Genomic DNA, 15,860 nt, shown 5'->3' with positions numbered 1-15,860 from the left:
TTTGCCTTTTCCAGAATATTTATGCCTCATGTCTCCAGAGAAATAGCTACAGGCAAAAGGGACAAAGGAGTTTTTCTCATACAAGTTCCTTGTCGCTGGGGTAAGAGATGATACTAATTAACTGCATCTTTTATTTTATTTAAATCCAAGTCAGTGTATTAATATACAGTGTAATGTTGGTTTCAGGAGTAGAATTTAGTGATTCATCACTTATGCACAACACCAGTGCTCATCACAAGTGCCCTCCTTTATGCCCATCCCCCATCTACCCATCCCCCCCACCCCACCCAACACCCCTCCAGCAACCCTCAGTTTGCTCTCTGTATTTAAGATAAATTAACTGTATCTTGTTTCTTTGGTTTGTTTGCTTCTTAAATAATTTTATCTCAGGCGGCAAACACAACTTTGCATTCTAGGTTGCAAACACTTGGGATAACTTTGTTACTCATACGAAGAAGAATATGTACTTCACGCTCAGAGAAACTTGAGATAACCTTTAGCTTCCTCGGAGCACACTACAGGAAAAATATGTCAACATGAAGTATAATTTGTAATCATCTGACTTAACTTCTCATGCTAATAAATTTATTGCCAAGATCACAGGCGAAAGACATCACTCTGAGGTTTCCATTTCTAATTGTGCTGTCTGAATAGTCTATTCCTCGGAGGAGGTTTTCAAAGCATCCTATTTTTAAAATTTTTTTTTCAACGTTTATTTATTTTTGGGATAGAGAGAGACAGAGCATGAACGGGGGGGGGGGGGACAGAGAGAGAGACACAGAATCGGAAACAGGCTCCAGGCTCCGAGCCATCAGCCCAGAACCTGAGGCGGGGCTCGAACTCATGGACCGCGAGATCGTGACCTGGCTGAAGTCGGACGCTTAACCGACTGCGCCACCCAGGCGCCCCAAAGCATCCTATTTTTAGGCATGATTTGAAACCATGTATCACTGGAGGACACTCTGGCAGCAGCATCACGCTAACGGTCAATGCCACTTCCATGGCCTTCCTTGTTTTTCAGGAAGGAATGAAAGAATAATCATTTTCTTCACATGTATCTGTAACAAGTTAAGAAAAAAAACATTTGTGAGAATTCCCACCTTTCTTACAAACTGCAGCCTCTCAAATTTGGCGGAAGAAAAAGCTTCAAGGAATATAATTTAACAATTGTTATTAACACGGAAGTTTCTAAAGACAATGCAGTAGGCACAGAACTATGTGTGGTGGGTGATGTTCTGGGGAATGGGATTAGAAAGAAAGTGGTGGAGGAAGCTTTTAATCGTCAAGTATTTCAATAGTGCCTATTCTGTTTTGTTCTACAAGTACGCAGTACTTTTTAAATTAAACAACAAAGAATCAATGAAGCTTTAAAATAAATAAGGCAGCTCAAGTCGCAGAAGACAGGGCTTGGGTGGTAACAGTGCTGGGTAGAGAAGCATCAGGGCAGAAAAGGGGGAAATACCAAGATGAGGTCCCAGGACAGCAAGGGAAGTAACCAGGGCTTCCAAACAGACTGAGATGACTCCAGGCTGCCAGGCCTCTAACACCATTGGGGCCCTATTCTCGTTCCTCACTATCCTCCAAGCTCTTGTGGGTCCCTCAGCCACAGGCCGTTCGCAATCTGAAAGACTTAAAGCAACAATCTAGAGAGCAGCTCACGGAAGGAGCCATGTCAGGTCCTCTGCTGGCAGCTGCCGGGGTCCAAGAACTGCACCGCATCAGAGAGGTAGGACCTCAGGACATTCCTGGCGACCCCCAGCCCTTCTATGGGAGCCCACACACAGTACAGGCACTCTCATGGCAGTTTCCCAAAGTGCCATTCTAAAAGGACGCATGACAAAATCCTCTACTGCTCCCCAGCAAATCCCCTCCTTAAGGGCTAAGGCACTTGGCAAAAACCTTAAACCTCTCTTCAAACAAAGCTCGTAAGACACAGGAGGCATTTGTGTCCATTAAATCAGCCCAGAAGATAGCACTTGAAGGCAAAACATAACACACAATCACACACACACATTTGTTTTTTACATCTGCTGTAGGCATATGTAAATATATGTAATACATATTCATATCTGCATATATATATATATATATATATGCAAAAATAACACCATTTTAAAAAAATCAACCCATAAAGGAATGCCTAGAAAAACAGAATGACATAACTTTTCTCTCGTAAATAATATCTTCATCTTTTAAAAATCCTAAATTAAACAACCAAACAATAAATCAGTAGATAAAAAAGAACTGTCTATAAACATTGACCACACGGCTCGATTTGAAAGGTATCTACCTGGAAGTCATCATAAGGGAAGAGCAGCATCTCCCTTAAGCCATCGTTCAGGATCTGCGTCTTCTTTTGGACGATGACATTTTCATAGTCGAGTGGTTCAATCAGCTTCGGCTTTGCCTAAAAGGTGAAAACATAAGCAACTGAAACATTCTTATAGACAAATGCAATTTCTTGAAATTAAAGAACTTTTTACATGTTTTTGTACTTTCCAACCCTGCTTCAATGTTAATTTTGCTACAAGGAAGAATCAGAAACAAGAGATAAAAGTTACTTTCAAAGGAACAGAAGACACTTTCTGGGATCCTAGCTACAGTCATGCTTATTCAGCTACTGAAGCACAGAGAAGGCTATGAAGTCTGCTGGAACTTCCAGTTGTGTCTTAGGTCACCCCTGCCTAGGTCAGTCCCTTTCCAAGCCTTAGACTCTGCCATAAATGCCCTGCTTAGGGGTCCAACCGTGGTCTGATGGTGAAGGCTAGAGGTCGTAGTGGCATCCTTCTTGGCCCGGGTTTAAAGCATCCACAGGGCTCACTATTTCACATAAGGCTCCATGGAACTCTTCTCAGAGGATCAAAATATCCCTGTCTCCTGAAGTATCTATACACTTATTATCTAATACCTAAATATATAAAAGCGTGAGCTGGACCCAAACCAAGCAAGTAGGGGCAGGAGGATGGCATCACTTAAACCAGGGCTTGTGGGTGCCCCCTCGGTGGGTAGGGATGAGCATCCATACCATGCACTGAGCAGAAGAAAGAGGCAATAAGCAGGTGGGTAAAGAAATGAAAGAATAGGCCTTTTGTGACCATTTCCAAAGTTAGCCTTCTCAGTAAAAATCTCCTCTATCGATTGCCAATCTTTGCCACAGTATTTACTGATCACTTCCTACATGGAAGGCACTACTAACGGGGCTAGGTCCGGGATATAGATACATATTCAGGTATATCACAGTACGCCAAGTGATAAAGCAGGCATGCATGCATGCACATGCACGCCCACACACACACACACACACACACACACACACACACAATGTTCTCAGAAGTAACTAAGTCCATTATATCAACAGTTACTTAAACATTATTTTTTTAAACTATTAATGAAAATCATTTGACTGCATAATCTCAACATGTGGTATATATATTTAAATGACAATAAATACATAGGAAATGTATTAAGGACATCTGGTATGTGGCATCACATTGGGAATTGCGACTGAGGGTGCTATATGTTCCCCAAATCGGTCTCCCTTCCTTCTAGTACAACTGAACTACATTTCCAGGCCTCCCCATGGTTAGGTGTGGCCCTGTGCCTTCTGGCCAATGGCATGTGAGGGGAAGGGGTCTGGCCACTGCCAAGCCTAGACCATAAAAGCTCTCTGCTAGAGACTGAATGGTGTGTCCTTTAGCAAAATTCATATGTTGAAACCGAATCCCCAATGTGATGGTTTTAGGAAATGGGACCTTTGGGAGGCAATTAAGTCATAATGGTAGAGGCCTCATGAATTTCAATTAATAATCTTCTAAGAGACCCCAGAGCTCCCTTCTGCCATATAAAAACACAGGGAGGGGAAAGCCGTCTATGAACCAAGAAGTGGGTTCTCTCCCCAGACACCAAGTCTGCTTGTGCCTTGACTGTAGACTTCCCAGGCTCTAGAACTGTGAGAAATAAATACGTTGTTTACACCACCCACTCCATTATATTCCGTCCCAGCTGCTCTACGTGACTGAGAGAGCCTCCCTCCCTTCTCCCCTCTGCCATCAGGATCCACCGGATCCAGCTCAGGTCTCAGGAGGCCTGAGGACAGGATAAAGCCCCAAGATAGAAGGAATCTGGATCCTGAATCACCCAGCAGAAGGCTGCCTGCTTAAAACAGGTGCTGAAATACCTTGTGAGCACGAACTAAAGCACCTACTGTGTTAAGCCACTGTGATTCTAGAGTTGTTTCAAGAGGCAGCAAGCTTGCTCTACCTAACATACATATAAATGTTCATATTTAACCTCAATTACTTGATTTAGGTGGATGCTGCAAAGATGTTCTGACATGCTAAAAAAAAAAATGCAATGACCAAACAAGGACATGGTTATTATAATTAAGCAAAATATACATTTATGGGCAGAAACAAAAAATATACACAAAAATTAAAGCTATCATAATGGAAGTGTAGATAATTTCTTCCTATAGGATACTCAAAATGTTAAACTATTTCTACAGTCAAAAAATGGTTCAAAAAAAGAGAGATTGACACAAACTATTTTCAAAGAAAGAAGTGAAAATAATAAAAATACTCTCCAAAATGTTTTTTTAACTGTTTATTTGGAGAGAGAGCGTGCACATGTGAGCAGGGGAGGGGCAGGGAGCGAGGGACAGAGAGAGTCCCAAGCAGGCTCCAAGCTGTCAGTGCAGAGCCCAATGTAGGGCTCAATCCCACGAACCATGAGATCATGACCTGAGCCAAAATCAAGAGTCAGATGCTAAACCGACGGAGCCACCCAGGCGCCCCATCTGAAATATTTTTAATTCAATTTAAATAATATCCTCCTTTATTTTAGTTTGTTGCACTGTACAAAGCAATCAGTTTGTAAGTGCTTGTTGGCATAATGGATAGGTGTCACGATTAGTTAACATTTTCCTTGGGAACCAGGACTACATTCCAAATAAAACCCAAAGATGCTCTGGGTACCTGGGTGGCTCAATAGGTTAAACATCCGACTCTTGACTTCGGCTCAGGTCACGATCTCACGGTTTGTGAGTCTGAGTCCACGTCAAGCTTGCTGCTGTCAGCTCAGAGCCCACTTGGGATCCTCTGTTCCCCTCTCTGCCCCACTCATGCTCTCTCTCTCAAAAACGAATAAACATAAAAAACAAAGATGCTCATAGCTTGATACAGTGACTAGAGTTCTGGATTCTGACAGCTACACCTCCATTACAAAGAGGTCCGATGGAAAGATACTGCAGGATGGGAAAGACTCTGCATTCTCCCCACCCCACGTGGTGTCCAGTGCATGAATGTGACCCGGTACGCTCAGAGGGGGTGACTTGGTCCTCTAAGCCAGCCCTGGGGCCCTCCAAAGGCACTAGTGGATGTGTTCCCTTCCCGCCCCTTCCAACATGCCAGAAGTGCACTCCCTCCAGGCCACAAGGCAAGGTCGGTGTGCTTGTCAGAAAATAGTGCCACAATGTGAGCCCTTGTCAGACAGTGTGTTGGAGGGACCTGCTGAGAAAGGGGTTTTTCTTAGCCTATGTTTCGGACGTTTCTGCCTTGCTCCCATGGCACTGCTCCCTGGATAGACTATTCTTGTGTTCTTAGAGCAGGGGTTGCTGAACTTTTTCCATAAAGAGCCAGAGAGTGATTACTTTAGGCTTCATCAGCTTTAGGGTGTCACAACAACTAAACTCTGATTCTGTAGCGCAAAAAGTAGCCAAAGACAATAACTAAACAAATGGGCACAGTGTCATCAAAACTACAGAGAAACAGGCAACAGCCAGATCTGGCCCACCAGCCATCGTCTGCTGATTTACGCTTTAGAGTTACCTTCACCTCTTAGCAGTCAGTCCCCTTTTCCCAATTTAATAATTCTTCATGTTAATTTTTCATTTGCAACTAACTCATCGTGTTGCCTGTCTCTGGGCTGATACACACAACAGGTTTACATGTTCTTAAATGTACTTAATGATTATTTCCCACAAATTTGACTAACCTTAGACTGTTTTAAAGGTTTAATAAATAAAACCATAAAAATACTCATAGGTCAGTTTTGCCTGTTTATGATACACTTTTGTTAATCAGGTGGAGTACTGTGTTTCTCTGTCCGTCTCTTGGAAGTATGTAATGAATCAGTGTAATGTTATAGCTGTCACAATTACCTTGCTTTTGTGTGTCACTGTGTAACTTGGACTGTGTTTTCACACAGATGATCACACTTAATCCACTGTGAAATTAATTAAATAAGGTGGTCCTGTGACTGAGGTAGCTGCACCGCCCTGGTGGCCTATGGAAGCAAGCCACATTCTAAGCCTGTGAATGTCTCAAGGTTACAAAATCAAAATGCTAAAGACAACCAATCAGAGACAGCCAACTAGGCTTTAGGCTATAGCCAATCAAATAATTTCCTCTCTTTGCTTCCGCACATTTTTTCTACATGAGTCTCTCCAAGCTCCTAACAATGCCTGACTACATCTGTTTTGGTGTCACCCAATTCAAAATGATTTTTGTCCAAATTCTATAAATGTTTAATACACGTCAGTTTATCTTTTTTTTTTTTAATGTTTATTCATTTTTGAGGAACAGAATGTAGGTGGGGGAGGGGCAGAGAGAGAGGGAGACACAGAATCTGAAGCAGGCTCTAGGCTCCAAGCTGTCAGCACAGGGCCCGACACGGGGCTCGGGCCCACAGATGGCGAGATCATGACCTGAGCTGAAGCTGGACGCTTAACCAACTGAGCCACCCAGGCGCCCCAATACACTTCAGCTTATTTTTTAACGTATCTTTGTGCCACTGTAAGGTAGGCATGGAAAAGATATTCCATTTTACTTAGGTTGCAAACTGAGGATCACACGTTAATTGCCGGAAATGCGCTAGGTAACACTCAGGCTGGATTAGAACACAGTCTCTGTCACACTGAACTATTTCTTCTCCACACTGCCCTATTAGTGGTCTGTGCCCATCAATGCTCAACCACAGTAGATGTGTGGAGAGTTTCTAAGACAATGCTTTTCTTAAAGAATGATGATACAGGTAACAGGAAAGCCCACGGGGTTGATTTCAACAATAAGGGAAATGTCGTGGAGGAAGGACATGTCTTCTCTGGTCTCAAGGACTGTGAAGATGTGAAACACGTACAGACCCGTACACTGCTTTGAGATGACTCCTAGAGGCCTGACTGGGCAGCTGACTTCAGCAGCTGCAGGGAGCTCTTTCCAGGACAGAACCACTGACCCCAAGGAAAAGGGGTCAACTGAGAGTGACTCATTTGTTACCTTAGAACGGGGCAGAAGCTCTTGCTTCAAATACAAACAATTGGCACCATGCCTCCCTTCTACACGCGGTCCTCAGGAGGAGATAAGGGTGAGAATGGAGAATGGTGAGGGGACAGGAAAAGAGACAAAGAGGGGTTGGGGGAGGAAGAAACAAAAGGTGAGGCAGGCAGGAGGCACAGAGTGGAGAAAATAAAGGAGAAGGATAAAGAGAGAAGCAGAAGAAGATACAAACAGAAAAGACAGGAGAGAGGATTGGCGACTTGTGGTGGGCCCGTGGGAAGTCACACCTCTGTGTCTACTTAGAGCATAACTGACTATTTTCTACTCTTCTTTAAACTGATGATTCAGTGCTTACAGCTGTTCACTGTTCTTTAGCTCCACTAAGCTTTTCCAAGTGGTCACATGAGTGGGGGACAGCCCACTAGGGTAGGAAACTGACTGGGCTGCAGCATGACTGGTCACAGGAGCGTCACACTGACAGCAAAATGAAATTAACCAATTACCAGACTGCCACTACCCCACTCCCGGGTTAGCAGAAAGAGGCTTCATGTAGACCTGGCACATACACAGCCCTGGCTTCAAAGCCGTCAACACACTCTAAGTTTAATCCTTCCCCCAGTGACATAGCTACAAGAGCCAAGTTGTTGATTTTCCACTGTCAAAAAGCAAGATCCTGGGCCCAGATTACCTGAATCAACCAATGGTCATGGATGGCGCAAAGACCCGAACTCCTTAACCGACAACGCAGCTCTCCTATCGAGGCAGCAGTGCGGGGTCCGGCCGGGTCTCTAACCCCCAGGCCCAGGACAGACGCGATGTGGCTCTGCTTCTGACACAAGACTGCTCCTGTCACTAGCTCGCACCTTTGCACCTGTCATAGGCCTACAGCCCTGCAGGCTGCGGTCGACAAATGTTCTATTCTAGCAGAATCCTTCCTCTAAAAAAACAAATCTCACCTAGGCAAATTCACCAAAGGAGTGAAAGCACAGTAGCTCTAGCCCCAGGGCACTTGGTACCTGGCCCTGTACCTGGAGCTCACCTCTCTCAACCTATCAAAGGTAGCCTTGCCCTGCTCAGACAGCAGCATGCCTACTGAGTAGCAGTCCTAGAGTGTGGTTCATTCAGCCTGGGACTGAAATAACCTATGAACAGCTTACCTCCTTGACTATTAGTGCCTTGGGACAGCTGGGTCTCCTTACCTCTGCACCCTTTAGCATCTAGCCCAGCACCCAGAGACATACAGACGGACTGTGCGCTAACAAAGCTTAGCGCCCCTCGCTTGCACGGACCCCTCTTCAGGCCCCATAGCTGTGTAAAGTTCAGTTGTCACCCGGCATCTTGGCTTACTAGGAAAACCCACAGGACCCTGCCCACTGTGTAGGTCCACCCAATGTCATGATTCATGACACACAGGTGCAGCAGGAGGGGCCGCGTTGCAATATAGGTATATCTCAAGGAGTTTGGCCCCAGAACTACTTGGAAGATAATCTGAGGTTAGTCGTCAAGAATACCCCCATATTATTCAGCTCACATATGAAAAAAAAACAAACAGAGGGGTTTTTTTTTCAATCCTAAAAATTTATATGACATTGCCAAAGGTTGGAAAGCTAGAAGAAACATCCCTAAACTATAATTAGTTAAACACAAATGTTGACTAATGCTATAGGAAAGACTAAATGATCTATCTGTGCAATACAGAGTGATAAAACCAAACCATGAACATATGAAGAGGTGATAACAGCATGAAACCAAAAAAACATAGGGAAGAAAGTATTACTGAGGAGATTTGTTGATAAAAAGGTATCGTTCTCCTGTATTTCTTGTGTTTATCATTTCAGTTAGCTTTTTGAAATTTGTAATTTGTAATTACTTTTCACATTCTTAAGGAATATTAACTTCCAGGCCTCATTTTGTATTTATAATTTTGAATTCTTTGTTTAGACAAGGCCCCCATATTCTTTTTTTTTTATTTTTTTAATGTTTATTTATTTATTTTGAGAGAAAGAGAGAGGGAGGGAGCGAGCAAGCCAGGGAGGCGCAGAAAGAGAGAGGGAGAGAGAAATCCCAAGCAGGCACCACACTGTCAGCACAGAGCCTGACGCGGGGCTCGAACCCACGAACCATGAGATTATGACCTGAGCTGAAACCAGGAGTCCGACGCTCAACTGACGGAGGCACCCAGGAGCCCCAAGGCCCTCCATATTCTAAGCTTCATTACTCACAAAACTTGGATCTGCTCTGATAGGGCCAAAGATAGCACACAGATGTGGATCAAATCGAAGAAAGTACCACACAGTGGTTAGAAAGCTGAGCTGTGTGGTTGTGTGGGGCCATTATCGGACTCCACTGAGTGCATGCATGTGAAATGATTGAAAGAGCCTGGCAAACTGTAAGCACACGATAAACGTAGCTGTTGTTAGTACTGCCATTATCATCAACTTCATTATTATTAAATGTGTTGCTTACATGACAGTGATAAAAAAAAAAAAAAAAAGGACAGTGGTGAATGTTCCACGTACATTCAGTTTTACCAATCTGTTTACAAAAACTTTCCTGTCCTCTCCAAGAACATATGAAATAAAACAGACAACAATGGCAGGGACATTCACAAAGAAAGAAAAACAAAAGGCCCAACAGAGGAAACTGTATAATAATAGAGATGACACTGGAATTCAGGGACTGGGCCCAAAATAAACATAAATAGATGCTTACATTAAAAACTGAACTGAGTATTGATGAAGTCTGTGTCAGGCAGGACCGAGAAGAACAACAGTTGGGGGGGTCAGAGTGTATACAGGAGCAATTCAGACCCACTGCCACCAGGGCAGCCCCACAAGAACAGTGGGACTGAAGGTCCCAGAGGAGGCGAGAGGGGCAGGCAGTTATGTGGCACTTCAGGGGAGAAAAATGGAGGCCGGCCCTACTGGGGAGTCTGGGAGGCCCAGGGCCCACAGACATTTTCATAACATGAATCAAAACCTTGGCTTCCTTGCCAAAAAACCCTTCATATATCTTGGCTTCCTTGCAGGAGATCTGCAGGCAAGACCTGAGGTCAGGGCCATGCGAGCAGGACGGTGGGAAGAATGGGCTGCACCATAAGGAACAACCTGGGCACAGGTTAGCCCCTGACACCAAGGCCCCATCAGTCCCCTCTACTGGTTGAAGCTGGGACAGCATGATGAACCCCCCAGTGATCACAGGGCTGTGATCACCCCCCTGTGGCTGTCACAGGTGCCAAAAGGCATGACCCTCAGCGCCCTCCCCATAAACCTCCCCTTCAAGGCTCTCCCACCTCACTCCTTCCTCCTCTAGCATTTGTTGCCATGGGTCTGGCTGCCCAATATCCATGCAAATTGAAATTCCAGATCTGCAGGCAAACAGAAGCTAGGGAATCTTCCCAGTGCCAGGAAAATGAGATTCCTCTGGAATCCACATAACTGGAGAGCATAGGCCTACAAATGAGTTCAGTTTTAGCCAAACATGTATGAAGCCTCGAAAACCATGGGAAGAGCTAAGCAGGAAGGCTTACTGATTTCATTGCTTTCTCTCTGCCATGACAGCTTCCTGCAAACTTTCTAGTCATTTCTTGACTTTGAGTCTCTGGTAATTAAATGTTAACACAGGCTGAAACCCCGAATACCACTTCTTGAAATAGCAAACTAAGGAAACAACTCTTGGAGCAACTCTTGGAGCATTCTATTTTAAGAAATGAGAAATTCATTGTTTCTGCTTATAAAGAATTTAAAACTTCCTTGATTTATCTGCATGGCTATAAAAGCTGCTTGATAGGCTGAGATAAAAATTCTTCACGGAACTTTTAGTCCATTTTCAAAATGGTGCACTTCTCAACATTGCCAATAGGCCCCCGGCACTGTTGCTGGGGGGTGGGGGGAAGGGGGGAGGACAGTGCAGCTTGCAATAAAACAGAAGGGGCTTCTGAAGCCAGAAGTTAACCAGTGTGGCCCAGCGAGACCTCTTGCACTCCTGTCCTGCACACGACTCTCACTACATACCTATCCTGCCAGGAACTGCACAAAGTGGTTAAATTTGAAGGAAGAATCCTCATTATCCTATAATTAGGGGTGGGCACAGGAAATTAGCAGCTGCCTCCCTTCCTCCCATGCAAATATTGTTAGCGGTTATATGTTCCTTCTCTCCACAGACTTATACTGAGCCTGTCCAGATGCACTGTGCCCGGGTCTTCAGGACACCAAGATAGCGGGCACGTGGCCCCCACCCCAGAGAGCTCACAGTCCAGATGGGGAGACAGACATGTGAACGACGGGAGCAGAATGACGGACAGCAATGGGAACCTAGGAAAGGCGTCTGACCCCCTAGAATGAACCTGCTCCCCCCTAGTTACAGTATAAGCTCCACAGAGGCAAAGATTTCCATTTTATTTACTGCCCTCCCCAACGCCTAGAACAGGACCTGGCATGGGGTAGGCACCCAATAAACACGTGTTGGTTGAGTGAAGGAACCTGACAATGTGGGGTGCTTCTTAGAGGAGGCTATTAGAGTCAAGTCTAGGAGAAGAACAAGTCAGCCAGGATTCAGGGTGGACTGGGGATTCCTTGGAGAGAAAATGAAGACACCAATGCTCCCGAATAGAACCACATTTTGTGGGGCCTGAAATTTGCATATTTGGGGGAGGAAGGGGTTGAAAAAAATACAAAATTATGAATATAAAGTTGCAGGAGGCCCTCCCAGGGCCTTGGAAGGGATCTTGAAACTGAAGCTTTCTTAGCTGCAGGATAAATCCTCCTCTGAACATGGTGAGTTCTGGAAGCAGCAAGCAATTCAGGATACCTGGGGCAGAGGTGCACAAAGGGGCAGGGTGGCAGGTCGAGGGCCTGGGGCACCAGTCCCTAGGGGTGCTACACCATCACTGGAAATCCTACATTTATGAGAACTCCTTTCTGAAAGGGTACTCTGTGTGGCTGCCCAGAGCACACGAATAAGGTACCCAGAAGTGAGCACTGGGACTCTGCAACGGACGAGGCTGAGAAACCTTGGATGCTTAACTGTAGAAGCCTGGTTTCTCTGACTAGGTGGCCAATGCTGGAGTCACAGCGGAACAGCCCTGCGCAGCAGTCCCTGCCCCACATCTGCCCCGAGCGGCCCTCAGTCTCCCTAAAAGAGTACACAATTTGAATAGCGTCTGTTTGAGGCCAAACCAGTGATTGGCTCGCCTGGGGTGCCCACATGTCCCTGAACTGCAGCCTGCACTGGAAGAGGAGGCCACAGTGGCAGGTGGGCCACAAGCAGAAGGGCCCTAAGAAAGGAAACTGGTGCACGAGGAAGGGGGCTGAGCGGGCACAGCACTAGGTCCCCTACCATCCTCCAGCCCTGGAAAGCGACCTCCCATTGTGTTGTCATAGACATGCTCTTCCTTCCCTCAACCCAGGACATATAAGCTTAGAGGAGATCATGACAATCCAAATATCATCACATTCCCCTTCAGTAATACATGTTCATCAGTGTGTGTAGGAACAATGGTCTCAGCAGCGGCTTAGAAGCACAAGCTTGTTTAAAAGGAGCAGGAGGTTCGGTAACATTGGAACCACAATGTGCAAACATCAGAACCTGAGAATATCTGGTCTAGCCCTCTTGTCTTACAGATAGGGACACCCGGAAGCATGGGGGTTCCATGACTGTCCTGGGGCCCAGGAGGAGTTACTGGTGAGGCCGGGTCTGGATCCCAGGTCCTGATCCCTGGTCCATGCTTTTCCCCTCGGCCTCTTCATTCTGATTTTTTGCACTTTCACTAACATGCACAAGCACACGATATAAAAAACTGGAGGAGAAAGAGAACCTTATCTAAGCTCGGACTGAGAACCAAGCTCAAACCTGAGCATTCCCACACAGTTAATTAACTGGCAAATGTTTAGAAGAATGCATCACGGACACCAAAGTCGCAGACATCTAAATATATTTCTCACGCTTAAGTGTGGTGTAATCCTGAGAGCAGAATTACAGCAAGAATGACACACTTGTGAATACAGTTTTTTTATATTATAAACACTGATAAGATGTTGAGTTCCCTTTTCACACGGCACTAAAAAAAGCACTCAAATGACAGACATTGTCGCTGAATGAAGATTTCATTTAATTAGGCATGTCAGCATTAGCAAAACTTGGACACTCAACATCAGTCTGATGTCTGGCTTTTGTATTTGTCAGGTTTATAAATAACTGTGGTTTTCCAAAAATTATTATCCTATTACTAAAATAAACAGAATTAAAAGACTCAGTGCAAACTGTCAAATCAGTAACATCTAGAAAATGGGATAAGAGAAACATAATGATGAAAATTGAGGTAATAAAGATAATAGCAATTAATGAAGACCCACAGAGCTGCCTGCACTCAGTCAGCTGTGCTCAGTGGGGGTGTGTGGAGAATGCTAATGAAGGATGGGCCAAACAGGGATGGCGGGGACTCCTCTGCTCAGTGCCCACCAGGCACCCAAGAGGAGAGCAAGTGGCATTGGGATCTCATCCTTGCAAAGACAGTACCTAGGGCTTTCTACCCTGACGTGGGTCATGGGCTAAGAGAGGCAGAGAAGATTCTACCCTGACATGGGGCATGGGCTAAGCGTGGCAGAGAAGAGTGTACAGAGAAGAGAGACTGATAGCCGGCGGGGGGAGCTCAGCATGTGTCTCTCACGCACACATCCGTCTCAGCCGGCAAATTCTGCCTGCCATTTTTGCACAAGTTAAAAGCAATAACGAAAGCAAAAAAAGAAAAAGAGGCACCAGGGTAATTGTATAAATAATTCTATGGGAAACCTGAACTACAGAGTCTCTTCCGGCCAATAATTTCCCTCCTTTCTAGCATTTTGCTTGAAATTCTTAATACTTGCTTATGTCAACAAAAGCTGTTTTTGGAACTCTGAAATGAGCAGGTCAAGTAAGTAAGCTAAAAGGCTCTAAAGGTCCAATACAGTCAGATTTCAAAACAACTTTAAGCTACTTATTTGACGATACTGGGAGCAAGGGATGGAACATCCATAACACGTATTTGGTTCTCAGAAGAGTTTCTGTAGACCTCATCACCAGAAAGGCTGTTCAGAGACCTGCTAAAGGCAGGTGTGGAGAGTTAGGATCCATTGGTGGAGGGAGTGCCAGGCAGAAGGGAGTGCATTCTAGCAGTCCAATGGTTCTCAAGGTGAGTCCCAGACCAGCGGCTTCAGCAATATCTGGAACTCATTTGAAATGCAAATTCACCCCAAACTTCCTGAACCAGAAATTTTGGGGGTAGAGCCCAGCAATCTGGGTTTTAACAAAGCCCCCAGGTGATTCTAATGCTCATCCTAGTTTGAGAAACCCTTTACTAGTTTGCTTTTGTGTATGTTTGAGAATTTCACATTAAAAAGTGTTTTCAGGACACCTGGGTGGCTCAGTGGGTTAAGTGACTCTTGATTTCAGCTCAGATCATGACCTAATGGTTTGTAAGATGAAGCCCCATGTTGGGCTCTGTGCTGACAGATTGGGGCCTCCTTGGGATTCTCTCTCTCCCTCTCTCTCTCTCTCTGCCTCTCCCCTGCTTGTGCACATGCATGCACGCACACACACACATTCTCCTTCTCTCTCTCTCAAAATAAATAAATAAACATCAAACAAAAAAGTATTTTCAAGAAACCCTAGCTCCACTGCTTACTGGCTATGTGGCCTTGGGGCAAGTTACTAAATCTCCCTATCTACAATGGAAAATGGGAAAAGTAACAAGTTCTCTACCATCATCACAGGGTTACTAAAGGGTTTCAATACATAGCGCCTCTTCAGAGCATGAATGAAATGGTGGTCGTGGGGAATCATACAAAGTTGTGTCATTCACACACAAGAGGATTTTAGTGGCTGCAACATATGTGTGTCCTTATCTCACTAAACCTCCTCCCAAATTGTATGTATCATCACCACTTCACAGATGAGGAAACTGCAGCTCAGAGGGGTTACATCAACTACTGAAGGTCACACAGATGGTGCCCCTTGGATCTCCTGGCTCCAAGCCCAGGACCTTTCCCATGACCCACCTGCAACAAGCACGATGGAATGTCAGAGTTCTAGAACCGGAAATGCTTCCCCAGTGTCTCCACTTCCCTTTGTATGAGAACTTCATAGCACCACTCCCCCCTGTGCTGCCTCAGCCACCACACCTCCAGGGAGGCAAATGCCTGAGGCTTTCTGACCATCTCTGACATCTAGAAATGTAAACCCCATTGAACTGCCCAGGCTCCGTGATCTCACCAAGGGAGAGATACAAGACACAGAAAGAGTCCTTTCCATGAAAGATACTCATTTTCAGCCTCAAGAACATTAAAAATCACACTGCAAAATACTAAATCCTCCAGAAGAACCAGGTTTGAATGCTGGGGCATATATTAATGTCATTTATAAGCATATAAATGGTATTTATACTTTACCAATAAATAGTTCAAGGATTATCTTTATAAGGAAAGCCCAACTTTATACTTAAATAGTCATTTTTCCTCCACAGATTCATAAATATGGTACCCCATCCAATGGCTCACCCCACTCAAATGACAACTTTCTGGTTTGACGTGTATAAGTTTTGGAATATGTAAGTCT

General features: G+C 44.9%; 2 protein-coding genes across 24 annotated transcripts in view; both read right to left on the bottom strand.

The window, feature by feature from the left end:
* Nucleotides 1-15,860, bottom strand: part of DOCK9 (dedicator of cytokinesis 9) — a 290,375-nt gene that overhangs the window by 155,708 nt on the left and 118,807 nt on the right. For all 23 annotated transcript variants that reach the window (XM_040487180.1, XM_040487195.1, XM_040487189.1 and 20 more), the window contains exon 2: nucleotides 2,291-2,407. In XM_040487180.1, the coding sequence (XP_040343114.1) occupies nucleotides 2,291-2,407 (117 nt within the window). The remainder of the gene's footprint in view (nucleotides 1-2,290; nucleotides 2,408-15,860) is intronic.
* Nucleotides 9,476-14,071, bottom strand: LOC121037771 (uncharacterized). The gene is made up of 2 exons (XM_040487203.1): nucleotides 14,061-14,071; nucleotides 9,476-13,950 (listed from the first exon to the last, which is right to left on the bottom strand). The coding sequence occupies exon 2, from the start codon at nucleotides 10,446-10,448 to the stop codon at nucleotides 9,543-9,545; it is 906 nt and encodes a 301-aa protein (XP_040343137.1). The 5' UTR covers nucleotides 10,449-13,950; nucleotides 14,061-14,071; the 3' UTR covers nucleotides 9,476-9,542.

The sequence above is a fragment of the Herpailurus yagouaroundi genome, unplaced genomic scaffold (assembly GCF_014898765.1).
Source record: "Herpailurus yagouaroundi ecotype Mexico unplaced genomic scaffold, PumYag 164, whole genome shotgun sequence".
In the NCBI taxonomy this organism is placed as follows: Eukaryota; Metazoa; Chordata; class Mammalia; order Carnivora; family Felidae; genus Herpailurus; species Herpailurus yagouaroundi.
The sequence above is the reverse complement of the archived record's forward strand: the minus strand, read 5'-3'. Positions and strand labels throughout refer to the sequence as shown.

Bases quoted from the DNA above. Each gene is read 5' to 3' on its own strand.
- LOC121037771 (XM_040487203.1), bottom strand. From the start codon at position 10,448: ATGCTGTCCCAGCTTCAACCAGTAGAGGGGACTGATGGGGCCTTGGTG.